Consider the following 19,580-nt stretch of genomic DNA (forward strand, 5'->3'; position numbering starts at 1 on the left):
ATAATTAAATATTTCCTGATGCAGGTAAGCTGCTGTGTTTTGTATCTATGAACCTCAACCAGCAGGGGGTCCCAAGGAAAGATATGGGAGTTGCAGTCCAAAACATCTGGAGGATACTGGGTTGCCACTTCTAGCCATAAATAAACTTGAATCTCTCAAATTCCCAATTTCTATATTAATTACTCAACAAGTGAGACTCAGACTACTGAGTCTACTGAGACTACTTTGTTGGTGAAGGGTGAAGAGATTAAAAATTAAGTTTTTAAAACTTTGTGAATGATATAGTACAGTAAAGAAGTCTGTAAATGAAGATATGTTTTGAAGAGAAGGGCGGAGGTATCTGCTGGGGATAAATACGGAAAGCATAACCTCTGCTGTTTTCTACATAGGTCGTGATGTTGTATCAGTGTAAAGGTAAAGGTTCCCCTCACACATATGTGCTAGTCATTCTCAACTCTAGGGGGCGGAGCTCATCTCGGTTTCAAAGCCGAAGAACCAGCGCTGTCCGAAGATGTCTCCATGGTCATGTGGCCAGCATGACTCAACGCCAGAGGTGCATGGAATGCTGTTACCTTCCCACCCAAAAGGTGGTCCCTATTTTTCTATTTGCATTTTTACGTGCTTTCGAACTACTAGGTTGGCAGAAGCTGGGACACGTAATGGGAGCTCACCCCCTTATGTGGCACTAGGGATTCGAACTGCTGAACTGCCGACCTTTCGATTGACAAACTCAGCATCTTAGCCACTGAGCCACAGCGTCCCTTGTATCGGTATATAAAGGCAAAATAAAGGTTGCTGCATTGATTCCGTGGATACTTCTGGAAAATGAGAGCTTCGTGCTCCCTGACAAAATCATCATAGAACTCAAGATAGGGAAACCTAAGATCTTTGTTGTGGAGCTCAATGAGTAATTATAATAATCTCTACAATCTGAATTTGTTTAAATAGAAACAAGGCTGCACCAAACTGCTACACTATTTTATCTATGGACCAGACAGAGAGACGATGTGAATCAGTTTCAAAAGATTCTGTCTCTCCCATGGTTGTATGCAATATCTTATTATTTAAGACCTAGTATTTAATCTGCAAATGTTTGGGTTTTTTCCCTTCTCTCTTCTTATATTCTTTCTGCATCATAATGTTTAGAGTGAAAGCTTACGAACAGGAATTTTTTGCCATTCTAGAAATCCTTTTGATTTGAAAATGGGGTGGTAAGTGAAAAATATAATGTGTAGACTCATCTTTAAGCATTGAGTGCATATTATACAGTATACAGTACAGGTAGTCCTCAACTTATGACCACAATTGAGTTCAAAATTTCTGTTGCTTAGTGAGACATTAAGTGAATTTTGTTCCATTTATGACCTTTCTCGCACCACTTGTTCAGTGAATCACTGCAATTAAGTTAGTAACACAATTGTTAAGTGAATCTGTCTTTCCCATTGACTTTGCTTGCCAGAACATTCCAAAAGGTGATCACATGATCCAGGACACTGCAAATGTCATAAATATGAACCAGTTGCCAAGCATGTGAATTTTGATCATGTGATCATGGGGATGCTGCAACAGTCGTATGAAGAACAGTCATAAGTCAATTTTTCCAGTGCTGTTTTAACTTAGAATGGTGACTGAATGAATTGTTGTAAATCAAGGACCATCTGTATACTCTTGGCACCATCTATCCAGCAGATACTTGCCATTCTCTTATTGGAAGAGACAGGATTCTTGGGAAATATCTGAGTATCCTAAAGCTTGACTGTTTACATCTCTGCAATCTGAATATAATTTTTTTCTGAGATAAAGAACTCTGCATACGCTCCATGATAGATATTGCGGGACTGAGTACTTAGGAACTTGACATTGCATTTAATTCATGGAACACATTAAGATGTAGTCACAATTCCAACTTTTTTACTAGTTACCAAAATTACCATCAAAGAAATATTCATAAAATAATCAGTAGTATTTCTGATATACATTCAATATCAGAACCTGAAAACTCCTTTATAGACAATCATGGAGTCGTTTGTAGATTTCAATTATATGACCAATAAATATAAAACTAATGCTCAGTCTTGGATCACAAGGAATATAGAAGCTCCCAGTCCAATCTTTGCCATCTCCAATTAAAAGGGCAGGAAACAGGTGATATGAAGAATTCCTGAGTCCCTGGACAATGACTCCTTGTTAGATAAATAGGGCTATGTAGACCAGAGAGCTAGTGTAACACAGCTTTCTGTTATTAAAATAACACATGGTTGTAATGTTTCAGATGCAATGTTTCTTCTCAAAGACCATTTCTTCCTACAGTAATTAACCTGTACCCTTCTCCAGAGTTCTTCCACTGCATTCTATCATTTTGAAAGTGAGGAGAATAATAAATAACAAGATGCAAGAATTTGCAATCATTAATTTAAACATTTCAAAGGCTGCTCCAAATCTTGGAGGAAAACTGACCATGCATCCTTCTAGCAATCTTCTAAAAGTTGGTAGACAATTCTTTTTCATAAAAGAATAAAATGTTTCCAATTTTAATTAGCATTTTAAGTATTCAATTGCTGTCCTCTTTCTTCTTGCTGTTGACAGTATTTCATAACGGAGCTCTAGGAATCTCTGTTTGTAGCACAACTTTCCTGTTTAGCTTATCAATGCACACAAAAAATTTAAAAGTTGACATTGCTTTATTGAAATAAGCAAAAAGAGCTTTCAAGACTTTGTAATGTGACATTTTCATAAAAGCACTTGCACCAAGAAAATAGTACTCTGTTCTTGTGCTTATTAATAAGATTTAAGGCAATGAAAGCTTTAAGTATTTTAAAGAATCCAGTAAACAATTTAAATTATCATGAATTTATTTTTGAAATGAACCATTTTTTATCTTAAAAGGCCAGCAGTTTCTTCAAGGTGCTTAACAGTTCAAAAGTTGTTTTTTTTTAAAATGTGCTTTTAAGTGACATTTTCTGATTTTATGGTCCGAAGAACCTCTTTAAAGCTCAATTAGCAATTTTCCAAAATATACTTTATATTACTTTTCCATCCTGTATTATAGTCAAAATATTTTTCAGTTACTACCCATCATTAAACTGATCATAACTAAAAATAATTTTTAAACATTTGAGAATTTTTTTTTTCAACAAGCATTTACAACTCATAAAATTACATGGAAATAGATTTGATTGTATTCCGTTTTGAAGAGAATGAATTCATCATAATATTAAGGCAGAATAAACTAATACAAATAAAACAAACCCTAGCTTTATAAATCTTAATAATGCAAACCAGAAGACAGTGGCAGACTGCTGTTTTAAGTTGCAAATGATAAAAAATTAAGCCTGAATTGCCAAAGAACATTCTCATCAAAATTCAACATCATTCTTTAAAAGTTTCACCTTTGATACGAGATTGCTACTATTTTAAAAATTACCGATTTTGAATTTTCAGATCACATGTTCTTTTTAATGTGGTAATTATATTTGATTGTGCCATTCTCAAAGTTGTTATCAGGATTTTCTCATTCTGAAAACTGATATGAGATGTATGGGTTGTTGGATGTTATTTATTCCAATTCAGTAAGATAGACTGTTATTAAAACACAGCAGCCTGCAATTACTGCAGGCTCGAATCCCACCAGGCCCAAGGTTGACTCAGCCTTCCATCCTTTATAAGGTAGGTAAAATGAGGACCCAGATTGTTGGGGGGGCAATAAGTTGACTTTGTAAATATACAAATAGAATGAGACTATTGCCTTACACACTGTAAGCCGCCCTGAGTCTTCAGAGAAGGGCGGGATATAAATGTAAAAAAAAAAAAATTTGGTGAAAAACCATCAGACTATTTCTCAACCAACTTACTTCATTTGGAGTCTGCACAGAAATTATGTTAACTAGCACAAAACTCCCACCCCCCAAAAAAACTCTTCAGCTTTTTGTGCCTAGATACTTAATTCTCGTTTAATATTGGTTCAGGTTAAAAACACAAAAAATTGTCTTTAACTTATGAGTCTATAGATATTTTCATACAGCAAAAATAGAAATATTACCCAGGTTATATTTGAAAGATGTGGGGACACTATTGTACATCACATCAGTAATTAGTTCCTAAAAGTAACATTTAAAAAGCTTTAACCCATGACTCTTAGAAGAGAGGATTTGTGTCTTAGAAGATTTGTGTGCTTTTGTGTTTGTATAAAGCCTTGAAAACAGTATTTAGAAATAATTGCTTAATTTGTATCTGTATGGGACATACCTGGGACATATTCTGATTGTGTACTAAGATCTAAACCAACCATATACAACATATATAAAAGCCCTAGGACAGGATGGGGGAACCAGAGCCGTATCTCACAAGCTGGTTATTTTTTTAAACTTAGGGGCACATGTCATGGATTTAGATTTGGCTATCAAGACTAAAATACCGGTAATTATTTTAAACTTATTTTTGCATTTCAAAAGCGAGTTTAATGCTTGTGGAAAGGAGAATACTGTTTGAGAAACATCACCCAGTCTCCTTGAGCACAATTTTTTTAATATCAGCTTTTATAATTCAGGTGATATTTCAAATCTCATTTTTTTAGAAACTTAACTTTTCTATTGATTCTGAATTTTATCAATTTACATAATTTATTTTACACTGCCAGAGTTTTGTTTAAACGGACAACCTTTATTTATTTTGGCACATTGTATTAACAGTAATACAGAATAGGAAAACATAAAAAGGCTATTTCATCGTTTATGGTGAATACTCCTCGTTACATAGATTTTTCTAGAAGAAAGCCTTGCCCCCTGCTGAAAAGGCCTAGAAACAACTAATATTTTAACAGAACTCTTACCTGGAAGAAAGAAATCCTGGGAAGAATTCTTTTAAATATTTCTCCTTTCCTCTCATCTCATCTCCAGCCACCTATCCCTGGCCTTCATATTCTAGCATATTTACTATATTTATTAAAACCATTAATTATGGTTATTGTATTTGTGCTAATCTATGCAGTAAGGATAAATCGAATTTAAGAAAATCCAAATCAGGTTGTTGTAAAATATTAATGAAAATGAAGTCTCTTTATTGTGAGCACTGGAGTTTTCATTCAAGTTACCAAATTTGATTGTTCTTCTGATTTCTATTATTTAAATAATATGTTGTCAGTATTTCAGAGCAGCATGTCAGAATTTCTATCACAAATTCTAAGAGAAGTGTCAACCAAACACAAAAGGTTATCTTCCCCCTGTTGATAAGGTTAAAATGTATTTGAAAACTAACACTATTTTTATTTTCTTAGAAGTATTTCCTATTCATTTCATTGGAACACACATCTCTGTGTGTTTTAAAAAAGATAGTTTCTAACATAAATACTAGAGGTTTAAAGTTTATTCACACTCTGAAAAGAGCTTCAAACAAAACAGTGTAAATCATAAAGATTCACATGGAATCAAAAATGTCAATTTCAGAAAGAACTGACTTATTGAAATAACCAGTAAAACTGAGACAGTATATATCCCTGATATGAGTACTTCAATAGTTCACGGTAGTATCAAAAGTATGACACCATTTTATTTTTGAATAAATGTTCATATGAAAGATGTATACAATACATCAAATGCTATACAGAGCCCATTTCCATATGATATACATTATATTGTACATCATTAGAGTCTAAAAAATGTCCTCTAATGTTCATTGAAACAATTACTTAGATTCCCGACATCAGCAGAAATGGGTATATTTTATGAGAATGACACACGTTCTAAAATTTAACAGTACAGATATTTGATTGCCATCTTACATAACTTGTTTCCAGAAGGCACTAAATATTCTGCTTGGTCTTATTTGGGTCCCATATGCCAAAAAAAAAAAAAGTATGTTCCATTCTTCATAAACTTATAAGTTTGGTTTTTCACATGCAAACTGTTATCATCGATTTTATATCTGAGTCTAATATTTTGAAAGACTTCAGAACCAATTAATATGCCTCTGTGACTTGGGGCTATTTATGCTGTAAACTATTAGTACTGTACCAAATCTGAACTTTAAAAGAAAAAAAAAGCATATTATCACTATTATAAATATATTATTTTTTTATAAAACTAAATTTTATGAGAGCAAGGCAAAAAAAAGAATCTGTTATACCTTTGAATCGTTTTGACCTATTTAGAATTATGGAATATAATTTAGAATTTAGAATTAAGCAATATAAAACATATACATATATATAAAACTTTTTTTTATTTCTAAAGCATTTTAACCATGTAGATTCAATGTTTATTATAAATCAAAATTATTGTAAGATCCTTTAAAGACAGATTTATTTTTCTTCAAAGGTAACTTTAAGGGCATAAAAGGAAGGCAACCACTGTAATTTAGCAGAATAGTAACAGATTTTAAATTTTTTTATAAAGTAATTTTAAAAAAAAAAAAAACAACTTTAAAGGTAATTTTGGATAAGAAGGGCAAACTTTATAATTGATCCATACAGTACTTAACTTGACTCTAGCTTTTGTAAAGTCATTTGGCATGTATAAATCGACCATTTTTAGATGTGTATACTTATTCTCTTGTATATTTGTTATATGACAAAGCTATAGCAATTTTAGCCAGTCTTTTGTGATATTTCATTTTCATTAACTGATTCTTCTGCATTTCCATGATGCTGGTTGCTCATCCTGAAGCCTTTTCAGTCTTGGCCCAAGAAACAACCACCAAGCAAATCCTAATACTACGCATGTTATGGATTCCACATAATAACCATCCAGAGTAATAGCACAAGATCCACCTTCTTTTGAGCAAAGCTGTAATACAGAAAAACAGAAGGGAGGAAGGTGGGTGGGAATAAGTGATAAGTATATCAGGCATAGATAAACAAATTGCTTTTGACATATGTAACACATTTAAACATTTTTCTGAATGCGTAACTTCCATTACTTTAATGTGCATCATTTAAAAAGTACGTAAAATATTTAAAAATGGACCAAGCTGCTGAGAATATTTGTTGACAACCCACAGTCTTTGGCCTAATTTCAAAAGAATATTGTAAGAATCTCTCTCTCTCTCTCTCTCTCTCTATCTATCTATCTAACCTATTACATGGGGAAGAAAGAGGAACATTACAAAGGTGGAAATTCACCTTTGAATCTGAAGGTGGAGCAAGTGAGAATAGCTAGGACGTTTTAATCTGGATTTTTATTTATTTATTTATTTATTTATGAACAGGAATTTTGTCTTGATGGCCTAAAATGGTCACCCTCATCATAAGCTTTCCTCATGGTATGGTACAACACACAAAAACAAAACAATATTATAATTACAAATCAGTTAAATAAAATTAGCTAATTACAGGTATTGTTCAATTTACAATCACTATTGAGACTTGAATTTTGGTCCTAATTCATTTCGGTCATTAATCCAGGTACCCACATGATGGACTCTTTATCTTTTTATTGGTTTTTATAGCAGTCACTAAGTGAATCATGCAGTTGTAAGTCTGAACCATGCCATTATTAAGCAGTCATGCAATTGTTAAGTGAATCCATTCTCCCAAATGTGGAGGTTTTTTTCCGGCAAAAACTGGCAGAAAATGATCAGTCACAAGATCATAGGATCCTGCAACTGGTACTAAGTGCTCGTTTCTAAGTGCCTGAATTGCAGTCGTAATTGAGGGGAGTGTGACATTTTATAACAGCCAGAAGTGCTTTACAGGCTGTGAAAAGTAGCCTTTCCAAGGCCCCAGGACATTGCAATCATCATAAATTGAATCAGTTGCCAAGCACCTGAATTTTGATCAGATGACCAATGGGATGCTACCACAGTCGTAAGTCTAAATGGTCACTAACTGAACTGTTGTAAGTCGAGGATTGCCTGTATTTGGTTTTACTATTTTGATCTCCACATAAATTATTGTTTTTTTATGGCTGTAAATGTTTTTAGTGTTTTAACTGTAATATATTTATTGACTCATAAGCTGCCTAGAGTTATTGACTGAAATGAGCAACTATAAAAATTGAATGAATGAATGAATGATTCAGCCAGGCACACTGACGTCATCTATAAATGATAGTTTTATGTTGTTTTTGATAATGTGTCATCAATTTAAGTGTTCACTTTTAGCAACCATACAAACCAACTTTTTTCTAACCTGTAAAAATATTATTCATGGCTTCTGAAGAAGTTTGGATATCAGCCCAATTTGGCTTAATATGTTAGCTTCTTCTGGAATCTTTAATCACAACTTTCTAGTTTGGAGTAAACAGGAAATTACAACCAAGGCAAGGTGTCCAATTTGTTTGTCAGTACCATTCTGATGCAATGCATGGTGTAAATTACATAGTGTTCACAAGGGTTGCATGTAATCCTGAGTAATCAGGTCAATTTGTGATTATCCAAATGCAGCTATTATGTTCACAGTTCAGGAGAAGAATTTTAAAAAATGTGGATTGCAGCCAAAGTAGAAGAGATTGTTCAAGAAAATAGTTTTAATCATTGTGCTGCAATTGAATTAGCAGTGCAAAAACACTCTAGGTGGGCCAATGAAACATGGGATCTAGTAAGACAAAGGAGAAGTATCTCACTAGTAAGCAGGGTGCAAATTCAAATTAACAATTTATTAAAAAGTTTCTAAAGGGGCTCATAATCCAATTTAAATTTATAAAATCAGTCTGGAAATCTACTATCATCATGCTACCTTTAAGATAGGGAATCTGTTTTGTACCAAACTTACTTCTGCAGCAGCTGAAGTCCCACAGTTATGACCTTGAATTCCAACACATTGCTTCACTGTAAGTGGGTCCACAAGCCACAAAGCTACTGTGGCTGGCCAGTTTCCTCCCAGATTGGATACCGTGTTGAGCAGTGTCATGTATGTTCCTCCAATGAGTGGGTCACTAACTTTGGCATTGAAAGCCATTATAGCAACATACATACTATATACAGTAACCTAGAAGACAATAAACACCAAGGCATGACGTGATTTTTATTCAAAATATTAATATCCTGCTCTGTCTTCTAGAACTGGGATAAGAACCTTTTTTTTGCTCTGAGAGCACATATTACAGATTCCAATGCATCCCATTCCTATCCCACTGAATTAGAACCTTGCAAGATTCTGGTTGTTAATAAGCTCCATCAGGATTGTTCCTTGCATAATGAAATGACTATATGACAAAAAAAGTGCCATGAATCACATAACTCTTCAACAATGAATGCACACATCTCCACCCAATTAGTCAATCAAAATGAAATTCCACTGTGTGTACACGTATACATACCTATATGCTGTATATAAACACACATACATATACATCTGCATGCATGTATATGTATATGTATAAGCTATAGACATCTCAAAAGTGATTCTAAAAAATGTTTTGAATCGCTACAACTGCAGTATTTATTAAAGACTACAACTGTTATTTATTAAAGCAAGCCAGCGTTTTTCAGGTTTCCATATGAGCCTAAACAGAGATGCTACTGCTTTCAATAATCCATTCATTAAAGGTCCAGGATCTTTAAGCAATCATACTTAAACTGAACTAATAACCCCACCCATGTATGCAACCTTACCTGATGTAAGGCATAACTCAGCAATAATATAAAGTAGAAATAGATCGGAAATCCTCCTTCATACTTTACTCTGGGAGTCCACCAAAACAGGAGAGCAAATTCTAATCCAAACAGTAGCCTACAACAAAAATATGAGAATATTTTTAATTAATAACGAAACTGTGTCTGTGATATACAGAAGCCATGTGACTATCTGATTTTCACAAGTTTTAGATCAAAGTTATGAGTGGAAGGTAACTTTAATTCACTAACAAAAGGGTCAGCTTCTGGTGTGCTATTTAACATATGTGAATTGAGAAACATGAAGACACAGATGCACTTAGCCGATATCAAGTAAAACATTTCTTAAAAATTTCATTTCTACAAATAAAACTGATACATATTTTAACAGGAAACATCCTTACATATCTTGCTCTGACAGCTTCATTTATACTTTGTGTAATGTTATGTGTGTACTAAGGCTTGTTAAAGAAACAGCAAATAAAGTTAAAAGATATAGCTTATCTAAATCCGATTTGGTTTAGAGAGGAAGTGGAGGGATTCTCCTTCTGTACAAAAAAACCAAAAATAAAACAAGGCGAGACCCATTCTTATTTGGTTAGTTCAGGGTTTCTCACTTTGCAATTTTAAGATGTGTGGACTTCAACTCCTACTATTCCCCAGCCAGGATAGAACCAATTGAGTTATGCACGATTCTTATTCCTAGAGAAGACAGAATTACGTACAGTTTGAGATTTGCTACTATGTGTGAACACAATGTTATTTCTTCGTCAGTAAAAGGTTGGAGGGAAATGATATGTCCTTAAAGAATTAATATAAGCCTTTTTAGACCTGCTGCTCCAGATTTGCCTGTTCTTGAGGTGTATATCTAACTTTTAATAAATATAAAAATACAATTCCGTTTAAAGAGGTAGTGCAATATTTATCACCAAAATGTAACAATCTAAACATTTTACCTGAATGGCATGGCTTTATAAAACGTATTCAAGGGCTTTGGCCCTGCTGTGTATTTGCTGATGATCAGGGGCAGTATGATTTGCAATGGAACCATTGGAACAGCAAGCAGAGCTAAATGTTCCTTAGGCACACCTTCTTCTACCAGTTTGAGACCTGTTACAGCATCTGCTGCTGAGAAACCAACCTGCAATATAAAATCTTGTTAATTTTCTCTAAGATTATTAATTTTAAGCTTTTCTCAAATTTGTCTTGATAACTAATTTTATAACTTGCTTTTTCACCAGCCTGACAGGGAGGTAAACCACTGTTGATTTAAATGAAACTTGTACCCTGGTTCAAGTCAGTAATGTGAAATTTATAAAACTATTGATTTGGCCCCAAAAAAATCTTATACATCCTGTTTACTGTTATGCAACAAAAATGTACTCAGACATGATTTTTAAATCACTTTGTTTTCCCATCAGTATCTATAGATATTCTTAAAATATGCTTTAAAAACTATTCAGCAATCTAGAAAAATCAAGCAGGTACTCCTTGCTATGCAAACTAATAATTACAAATCTTGTTTCTTTTAAAATAAAAAATAACGACGACTTGGGATTATAAAAAACACTTCCCCATAGCAATCATGACTCCTGTACTAGAGCATTCCTGATAGAACGTACATTCAAGGTACCTTGATGAACGTATCTTTTCTTTTATGTACACTGAGAGCATATGCACCAAGACAAATTCCTTGTGTGTCCAATCACACTTGGCCAATAAAATTCTATTCTATTCTATTCTATTCTATTCTATTCTATTCTATTCTATTCTATTGTATCTTTGTAAGGTGTAAGATGTAACCTGGCCCAACATTAGGGTTACTGTACTTGACCTATGAGTTACCTATCAGTGACTGGAGTAACAATGGTGCTGAACGAATGTAGCTTCACCACTGTCAGTCATTGTGATCTGGGCATTTAGCACGTGGTTTGCACTTACAAGTGGCTGCAACACCCCATGATCCTGTGATCACCATTTGCAACCCTCCCTGCTGGCTTCTGCAGAAAGCTAATGAAGAAGCTGTCAGGGAAGGTTGTAAATTGCTGAGGCAAATCTCCCTCACCCATACTTTGCGCACCATCCCTGACCTTCACGCACCACCCCCAACCTTCACCGTGCCTCTCACACATTCCCTTACCCTTCCTGACCCTCACTGCACTTTATGAACTCCCTCAATGCATCTCTCACAAGTCCTTCCTTTCCAAACTTTGTGCATACTCCCCATCCTTTGTCCTATCCCTCACACTCTTACATACCCTCCCTAAACTTCACTCTGCTTTCCTTGCACTCCTTCCCCCACCCAGCAGAAGCCACTTACCTTTCTGTCAGTCTAGGACTTACAACGTCCTGTCAACTTCCCCATCGGTTTTGCTTGTGGGAAGCCAGCAGGAAGTTGCCTCACCTAATGATCACAAGTTTCCATTAATGACGGGAGCCAGAACTGCAGGAATTGCCATCGCCAAGTGATGTCATGGTGCTCTATAAATGCATCACTTTGTGACAGAAATTCCAGTTCCAAATGCCATCATAAATCAAAGACTCCCTGTATAGCGTTCATGTTCTCTAGTGGTCATCTGACTCATAATGATTTAATAAGACGCATAAGTCTATAGATAAATAACCTTTTGCAAAAATGGCTCAAATTCCCAACTGGAAACTACTGTACAAATTATTTACTCACTTTTGCTGTTAAGATCAGGGCACAAAATGTAAGGACAGCTGGCATTTTGATTATTGAGAAAAGCAGCTTGTATGTATCCGTGATTCCTTTTGTCTCTTCTTTTGATGGTGCTATTGTCTTGTTTTCCTTTTTCAAAAGCGCAACCAATGTAGTAGTTATTAAAAAAACAGCACCCCAGAAAAAGAGGAAATCTGAAACGATATTTATTCATAATCCAAATTTTTCATTAATGATCTTTTACGCCAGCCTTTTCTGCAAACTCTTTGAGCCTTATGAAACTATAGTGGAACATATCTAAAGAAACCAGATGTGGCAAGCCACTATATTCTAAGTACAGAATAAATACCAAATTTTACAGATGCTATGACTAGACTTGAACCATATAAAACAATATATCACCCAAATATGGATTTGGGTGATAACTTCTTACAGAAGTTCCCTGCACTTAACAAACTTTTCTATTCAAGGATATAATTCACTTAGATGAGATTTAATGTGCTGGTTAAGAAATCAGTTTAGAAACCAGGTTAGATTTTGTCATACAATATTATCTGTTTGACTAAGATCACTCTACATTTCTTGCACTTTCAGGACAATGCTGGGTCCCACTGAAAACTTAACATTCTCCAACAGTCAATAACTTCTGAAGCATCATGAACAGCACTGAGATTATGACACCTTTTGCAATAATGATATCCCACAGATGGAACAGAATGTAAAAATGCTTGAGTAGTCACCTATTCATCTACTGAATCAATTCCTTCAGCAGGAGATAAAACTGAATGGATCACGAATCTTGTACACTCTGAGCTCTATGAAGCATCATTATCTCCTTCTTTGCAAATACAGCTATAGCTACTTTGTGACTGGTCATCTTCACAATGCAATATAACAATTCCCATAATTTTGAAGAGGAAAAAGAGGAACAATGTGCCATGCTTCCTTATTTGATCCTTATTTGGAGATGGTGCTGCTCATTTCACCAGTAGAATGAAGGAACACTATTCTTTTATCCTTCATTTTATTCTACAGTCATTATTCTTTTTAAATAGAATATTTAAAAAATGCAGAAATGCTAGTTATTCATTCCTTTTTGTTCATTCCTGCCCTAGTTCATAGCCAAAATAAAATAATATATGAGAACAAAAAATCTGAAGTGGTCAAGTTACATTCTCCTTATTTATGCTTTTTACTTGCATGGTGAATTTTTGTTCATTTTTTTATCATTTTCTGGGGCGCTTATACCTAACATTCCAATTTCAGCAGTTTCATTATCTGCAGTTGAATGTTGAAATTTAACCCCCCATGAGTAACTGGATCTACCTGTATAACATCACTATCTTTGTTTGGAGTTTCTTTGACATTTGGTATTATTTTCTTTCCTTACAAAGTAAGAGATTTAAATTCCACTCTGTTGAGGTTACAATGGGTTTGTTTGCTAAGCATAACACATACACCAGTTGTACAGTACAGTTACTATAATAAGGAAGTATACAAATTGATGCAGGTATATCAAAAGTAGACAGATTTGACAGGGTTAAGAAAATATGCAAATCTAACACAGTGGTTTGGCGGAAGTACCCATACAGGTTTATGTAATTCTGTATTTATATAATTATTTCTATAACAACAAAAGTTTTATATATCATTATATTTTGTCCAGCTATAACACATATTGTATATCACTAAACACTGTATTTTGACAGATCATTTAATTAAAATGGCTAATTGGAAAAATTCTAACCTAATCCTAACTTACTGCATTTCCATGGTCAAATCACTGATCCCTTTATCAAAAGGACTGGGTTAGCTTGGCAATGATTTATTCATGGCTGACCCATGCTGACTCCTGTAAAGCAATGCATTATTTTCTAAATGCTCACAGACTGCTTAGCAATCTGTTTCAATTTTGCCCAGTATCAGCATCATTCCAGAGTTGTAAAAAACAGCTGGAAAAATTAAAGAAGCAGGAATATGGATTTCAGGACAGTATCATTAATGCTAGTCTGGGATAAATATAGAATCTTAAAAACTGTTAAAAATTCCCACGCTCAGCTAATTATAAAGGAAATATATTTGAAATGCTTTCTTCCCAAATCTTTCCCATTCAGACTGTGTTGCCTCTTCTCAGATAAATGAAATGCTTTATCCCGATTTCTCATAAACTCTCACATCAGTCAGCTGGATCCTTTCTTCTATAGACAAAAACAACCCTTACTTTTCTTCATTATACCCACTAAGCATGAAAGGACTCTGGGATGACGTCTATAAATATTTGAGGACTTGGGTATCATCAGTCTGGTCATGGAGAACTGAAGCATTCCTAGTAGTCAGCTTTTAACCATATTTTTTTCTTATTTTGAGTTACCACTTTTAAAAAATTGTTAGAAAGGGGCGGCTCCATTATTACCTCTTACTTCCTATTACTCATTCTAACAGTGGACCCGCCCCTTTCTTCTTTTACTTATGACCGACCCAAATAAGCCCATTTTGTTCCTTTTGATTTCCTTGCAAACCTAAATCTCATTTGTACTTTATGCTTTCTAACTTTCTTTGCATAGATATAGTTCCTTGTTGATATACTTCTTGGTGATTCACCCATCCTCCCTTCCCTATACATTTTAACTCAAAAGCTACCTGTGCTATCCACAAGTTTCCTAAGCTGCCCCTATTTTTTCCCCCTCTTTGAAACTGAGTGCTCTATTATACTTCCAGTATAATAGACTGGACATGACAATTTCTGATCATGGGAACCACTACTTCGCTAATCTTACTGAAATTGGCTATTTTGAACTCTAAAGTGTATGACTATGGTCCAAATTTTCTTACCATAATATTAAAGGAAAATGGCTTGGTTACATACTCCCAAAATTCTATTGTTTTTACTTTCCAATCAGTTCTTCCCTATTGATCAGCATCAGATTTCACTCATTCATTTTTTTATATACTGTAAAAAAGCCGGCTCCTTTTTTTCAATTTTTCCATGCTCAATTATCTGGATCTCAATATACATGTCCACTTCCTTCAGATGATGTCATACACACATACACATACATTAGTCTAGCTTTTTTCTTTGACATAATCTATACTACTAAATCTTTGAATACCATGACTTCAATTTCATTAGTATATTACTTTCCAGCAATATTCATTCCAGCAATAACATTTCTAGTTCTTCGTTTCCCATATTCTGTGTAGAAATGTAACATATGCTTATTGGATGGTTACACATTCTATATATGGCTCCTCATTATCAGGTTTTCAAGACATCTTCCAAACATCTTCACTTTCAATTTTCTCTTGCCAGGAGTCTCTCAACTTGGCAAAGTTTCCCATTGTTTAAGAGTCTAAACCATTTCCATTGGCATCACCTGGGTAGTCTATTGTTTACTTCCAGTAGTCTTCTCTCTCTCTCATTAGACCATATCCACCAATGGAAAGCAGAAAGAAAATATCACCTGTGCCTCAACTTCTTCATCCTCCTGCCCAACATTCATACTACCTTACATGTTTTCAGTGCTGCATCTGGCTGTTTCATTTGTTTCCACATGAATGACAGAAAGAAATATTTCTTACTGGACGTATCAAAGTCTTCAACATCTTTCCTTCACATTCCAAATGTGTCCCTAGAAAGACACATTGTCTTCAAAGAGTATCCAGCTGACAGATTGCTACTTCAATCTCTCTCAGCAGGAAGTTTCCAATATCTACCTCCCATTGCTTCCTTTAGGTCTAGGGCAAAGGCAGGAATCCTTTCATTTGTAGAATCTGAAGTGTCTTCTTCCTCAGTCTTTGAGGCTTATAACAGCTGCCATTCCCCCCAAGAGTCCAGAAACCCACAGGGAAGCCCTGGAAAGTGTTCTAAGAACCATATAAGCATAAAAGCTGCACCCAAGAAACATGGGCTTTTGTGTCACATTCATCTACCTCCTTCCCTGCTACTTGGCATTCCTCTATTTTCTGGAAAGTTTCTTTTGGCCCTTGTCCTGCCACAGTTTGTTCCTATGTATAATTCAAAAAATTCCTATCATGCCTGGTAAGTGAGCAAGTTTTGCCTTTTTTACTTTCATTTCATGGAGGCCAATCAACTTGTAATATGTACAGTCTTTATCATCTTCAGAAAGGAAAATAAATATGGCATATCAGCTGCAAGTGATGAGAACAATTATCTCCAATTTTATATTGCTCTTATGAACAACAAACCATAAAAGTGCCTCCCCTGATTTCTTCAGCCAAATTCTTTTTTCTTTCTCTCTGGATGCTCATTGATCAATAAGAATTATTAATAAATATTTAATAAATACTACTAATTAAATAATTAGTAGTAAACTTTTGTGCTAAACTACATGCTTGTATTTCTAATATCCCATTCAAAAAAATCTAAAGCACAGGCTCAAGTATTCTAGTCTACCTTGTATATTGAAATATATGGGGCAGAGGGTTAGATCAGTTAAACAGAACGTGACTTAAACTTTATGAATAACAATTCTATGCACACTAGTGTCATATGGATGAAGGAACAAAGCGTGCTTCTCAATCCAGCTATCAGCTTCAAAAAGATGAAAATATATCTTCTGTTTTCTAGAATGTCAATTTGGAGAAATAACATATTCTGACTGGATAAAAACCTCCTAGTTATCTATTATACAAATTACATTGGTCAGGAAAAACTGGAACCAACTAGTTTTAAGAAAATAATGCTTCTCCCCTGAAGAATAGTTCTAAGAAAGCTCTAAAATTTGGGGACTTTTATCTGTAGGATAAATGTAACGTATGCTATTTTCTTTTTCTAGGCCATATGTATGGGAAGTTTTGCCTTTTTCACTGATACAATTGGTAAGTTTGGACAAGGATAAACTAGCTTGATATAGCTTCATAAATGAGTGAAAACATTTCAGCTATGATATAACCAATCAGAATACTCTAGATATTCAAATAAAGAAATGCCATCTGGCATGAAGTGCCACATGCCAGATTTTTTATAAAATAACATTCTTAGTAAATATGCTAATACAGAAGCGTGTGTTAGATGTCACACTGATTTTGTATTTTCAAAGTTGGATAGATATGGAAACACTGAAAATTATTACATTGTTGTTCTTCAAGTCATTCCATAAAAAGATCCTGTGCAAAACAGACAACTCTCATAGATATTGTCATGAGATGGGCAGCAATATAAATTGTGCAATAAATAGGCTTAGAAATGAACCTATCATCATATTTATATGTCAAATTTTCTAATTTGAAATGGACACAAAAACTTGAAAAACCGTAAGTTTCTGTATCCAACATTTACCTGAAAGTGTAACAATTCCTTTGGCTTGGGGCTGAAAGCGTAAATACTTATTGCAGAAGGAAGGTGATTCAAGAGCCAGGAACAAGACATTTCCCAAGAAGTAGCCAGCCGTCTGACCCACGGAATTACAAGTGGATGCATAGCCCACATTTTCTCGTGATAACATAGTCAATGCCCAGCCATCTACAGCTATGTCCTGAGTGGCTGCTAGGAATTCAAAGAGGAAGAACGTCACAGTAAGGGCCACCACATCTGGGCTTTGGCCATCGGTCTCCCCAAGCAGAGCATCCACCCGCACAGACAAGTACATCATAAAAAGACCTATAATGTACTGAGTAGGCACAAGCCAAGACTTTCGGCGACCAAAGTTCCTGAAGTACACAGCGTCCACCAAGGGAGCCCAGAGCAACTTCAGACTGAAAGGCCAGAAGACAAAACTAAAGAAAGCCTGGTCCTTGTAGCTGACATTCTTGCTTTGCAAGATGAGGGGGATGCTGCCAGCAAGCCCCAAAGGGATCCCTTGCAACACATACAGGAAGAGAAGGAGCAAGATATTGCCAAACTCTGTTCTATAGTCTTGGGGAGGCTCCAGAGGCTGGATATGTGGCTCCTGAAGCAGCGGCTCCCTGTCATCTTTTCCGACGGCGTCCACAGGGCCATCTTCATAGAAATCTAGAGGAGCAGACTTACTCTGCATCCCATCCAGGGCGTTCTGGTAGTTGCCTGGCCGGCGATGCCGGCTATTATCCTTAGAGGAGATGACCGGAGACATGTCACACACGTAATCCAGCGCTGCTTTGCTTCAGAAGCCGAGGGGACCGGCCGGTGGTCCTCCCCACCGAAGAGCCTTTTCCCTACTGATCGCAGATGGCGAGAGGCTCCCAGGTCAACCTCCCCACCCGGCAGATTCCCTGCGGCGGCCTCTCTTTACTTCCGCCGGGCGAGCGGGCAGGTTCCCTCACCACGACGAGAAAAGGAGGGCAAATGAGACGCGTCTCTCCCCCTTCAGCATCACGAAGCGAAGGGCCTCCTTTCGGTGACCTGCGAGAATGTCAGCCGGGCTCCGGAGACGCCGTCCGTCCGCGGTCCCCGCCACAAAACTTCCTTCACCTCCACCGATTCCCAACTCATTGGCCAATAATCCTTTTAACCAGCCCTGACTGAGTCCGACCCATAAAAGGGTCCTACCTGGCAACACAAGCCAATGCCGAAGAGGCCGCCAAAGCAACAAAAGCTCCGCGCCGCCGTGGTCTTACCCCATTGGCCGAGGAGAGAATTTCGTCACGAAACAACTGCCCTATCAGAGAAAGGTCCGGGAGAGGAAAGCGTGAAATAATAAATGGCAGCGGCGCTTGCCGGTTAGAGAGGGCGGCGCGTTCAATGAAATTGCAGTTACGCTTCCGGTTCCCGTTAAAGTTACGAGCCGTGAATGTAAGAGGGAGGAGAGGCGTCCCTCGACACAGGGAAGAGGTACTAGAGCAAACTTTACGCCTTTCCCACCCCAGTGTTGTTCCTCAGCCTCAGCAGCTTTCTAGGACAGGGGTCTCCAACCTTGGCAACTTTAAGTCTTGTGGACTTCAACTCCCAGAGTTCCTCAGCCAACTTTGCTAGCTGAGGGACTCTGGGAGTTGAAGTCCACAAGTCTTAAAGGGACCAAGGTTGGAGACCCCTGCTCTAGAGCAGTGTTTCTTAGTGTGGTCTAGGACCTTGGGATTTCCCTCAGGGGTTCTCCAAATCAGAATTTTGTGCCAGCCTGTGTTTAAAAATAATACAAGTTTAAAATCCTATCAAACTATTGTGGCAGGGAATGAATCAGTTTAAATTTCTAATACAATAAATATCACTAATTATAGCCAATACAACAAAAGCTCTTTTAAGGTCCTCCTTAATTTTTAAAAGCAGAAAAGGATCCTGAGAAAAAATGTTTAAAAAATGGCCCAAATTATGTTGCTGATTTCCTTGATCCAGTTTGCAGAGTGAATTCAGAAAACATTTAAATTAGTATTGGACAAAATAATTGTGGATAAACAGGTCATTTGAACATAGCCACTTCAC

The 19,580-nt window shown here is 36.1% G+C and overlaps 1 protein-coding gene across 1 annotated transcript; it reads right to left on the reverse strand.

The window, feature by feature from the left end:
• Window positions 1-5,526: 5,526 nt before the first annotated feature.
• Window positions 5,527-18,775, reverse strand: SLC33A1 (solute carrier family 33 member 1). The gene is made up of 6 exons (XM_058188140.1): window positions 17,526-18,775; window positions 12,230-12,420; window positions 10,503-10,687; window positions 9,547-9,664; window positions 8,705-8,920; window positions 5,527-6,779 (listed from the first exon to the last, which is right to left on the reverse strand). Exons 1-6 carry the CDS (start codon window positions 18,295-18,297, stop codon window positions 6,612-6,614), a joined length of 1,650 nt encoding a protein of 549 aa, XP_058044123.1. The 5' UTR covers window positions 18,298-18,775; the 3' UTR covers window positions 5,527-6,611.
• Between the last annotated feature and the right edge of the window lie 805 nt (window positions 18,776-19,580).

The sequence above is a fragment of the Ahaetulla prasina genome, chromosome 6 (genome assembly GCF_028640845.1).
Source record: "Ahaetulla prasina isolate Xishuangbanna chromosome 6, ASM2864084v1, whole genome shotgun sequence".
Classification (NCBI taxonomy): Eukaryota; Metazoa; Chordata; class Lepidosauria; order Squamata; family Colubridae; genus Ahaetulla; species Ahaetulla prasina.

Bases quoted from the DNA above. Each gene is read 5' to 3' on its own strand.
- SLC33A1 (XM_058188140.1), bottom strand. From the start codon at position 18,297: ATGTCTCCGGTCATCTCCTCTAAGGATAATAGCCGGCATCGCCGGCCA. The intron at 8,921-9,546 runs GTAAGGTTGCAT...ATTGTCTTCTAG, and splicing joins TGAGTTATGCCTTACATCAG to GTTACTGTATATAGTATGTA. The intron at 6,780-8,704 runs GTAAGTTTGGTA...TCTGTATTACAG, and splicing joins GGACTTCAGCTGCTGCAGAA to CTTTGCTCAAAAGAAGGTGG.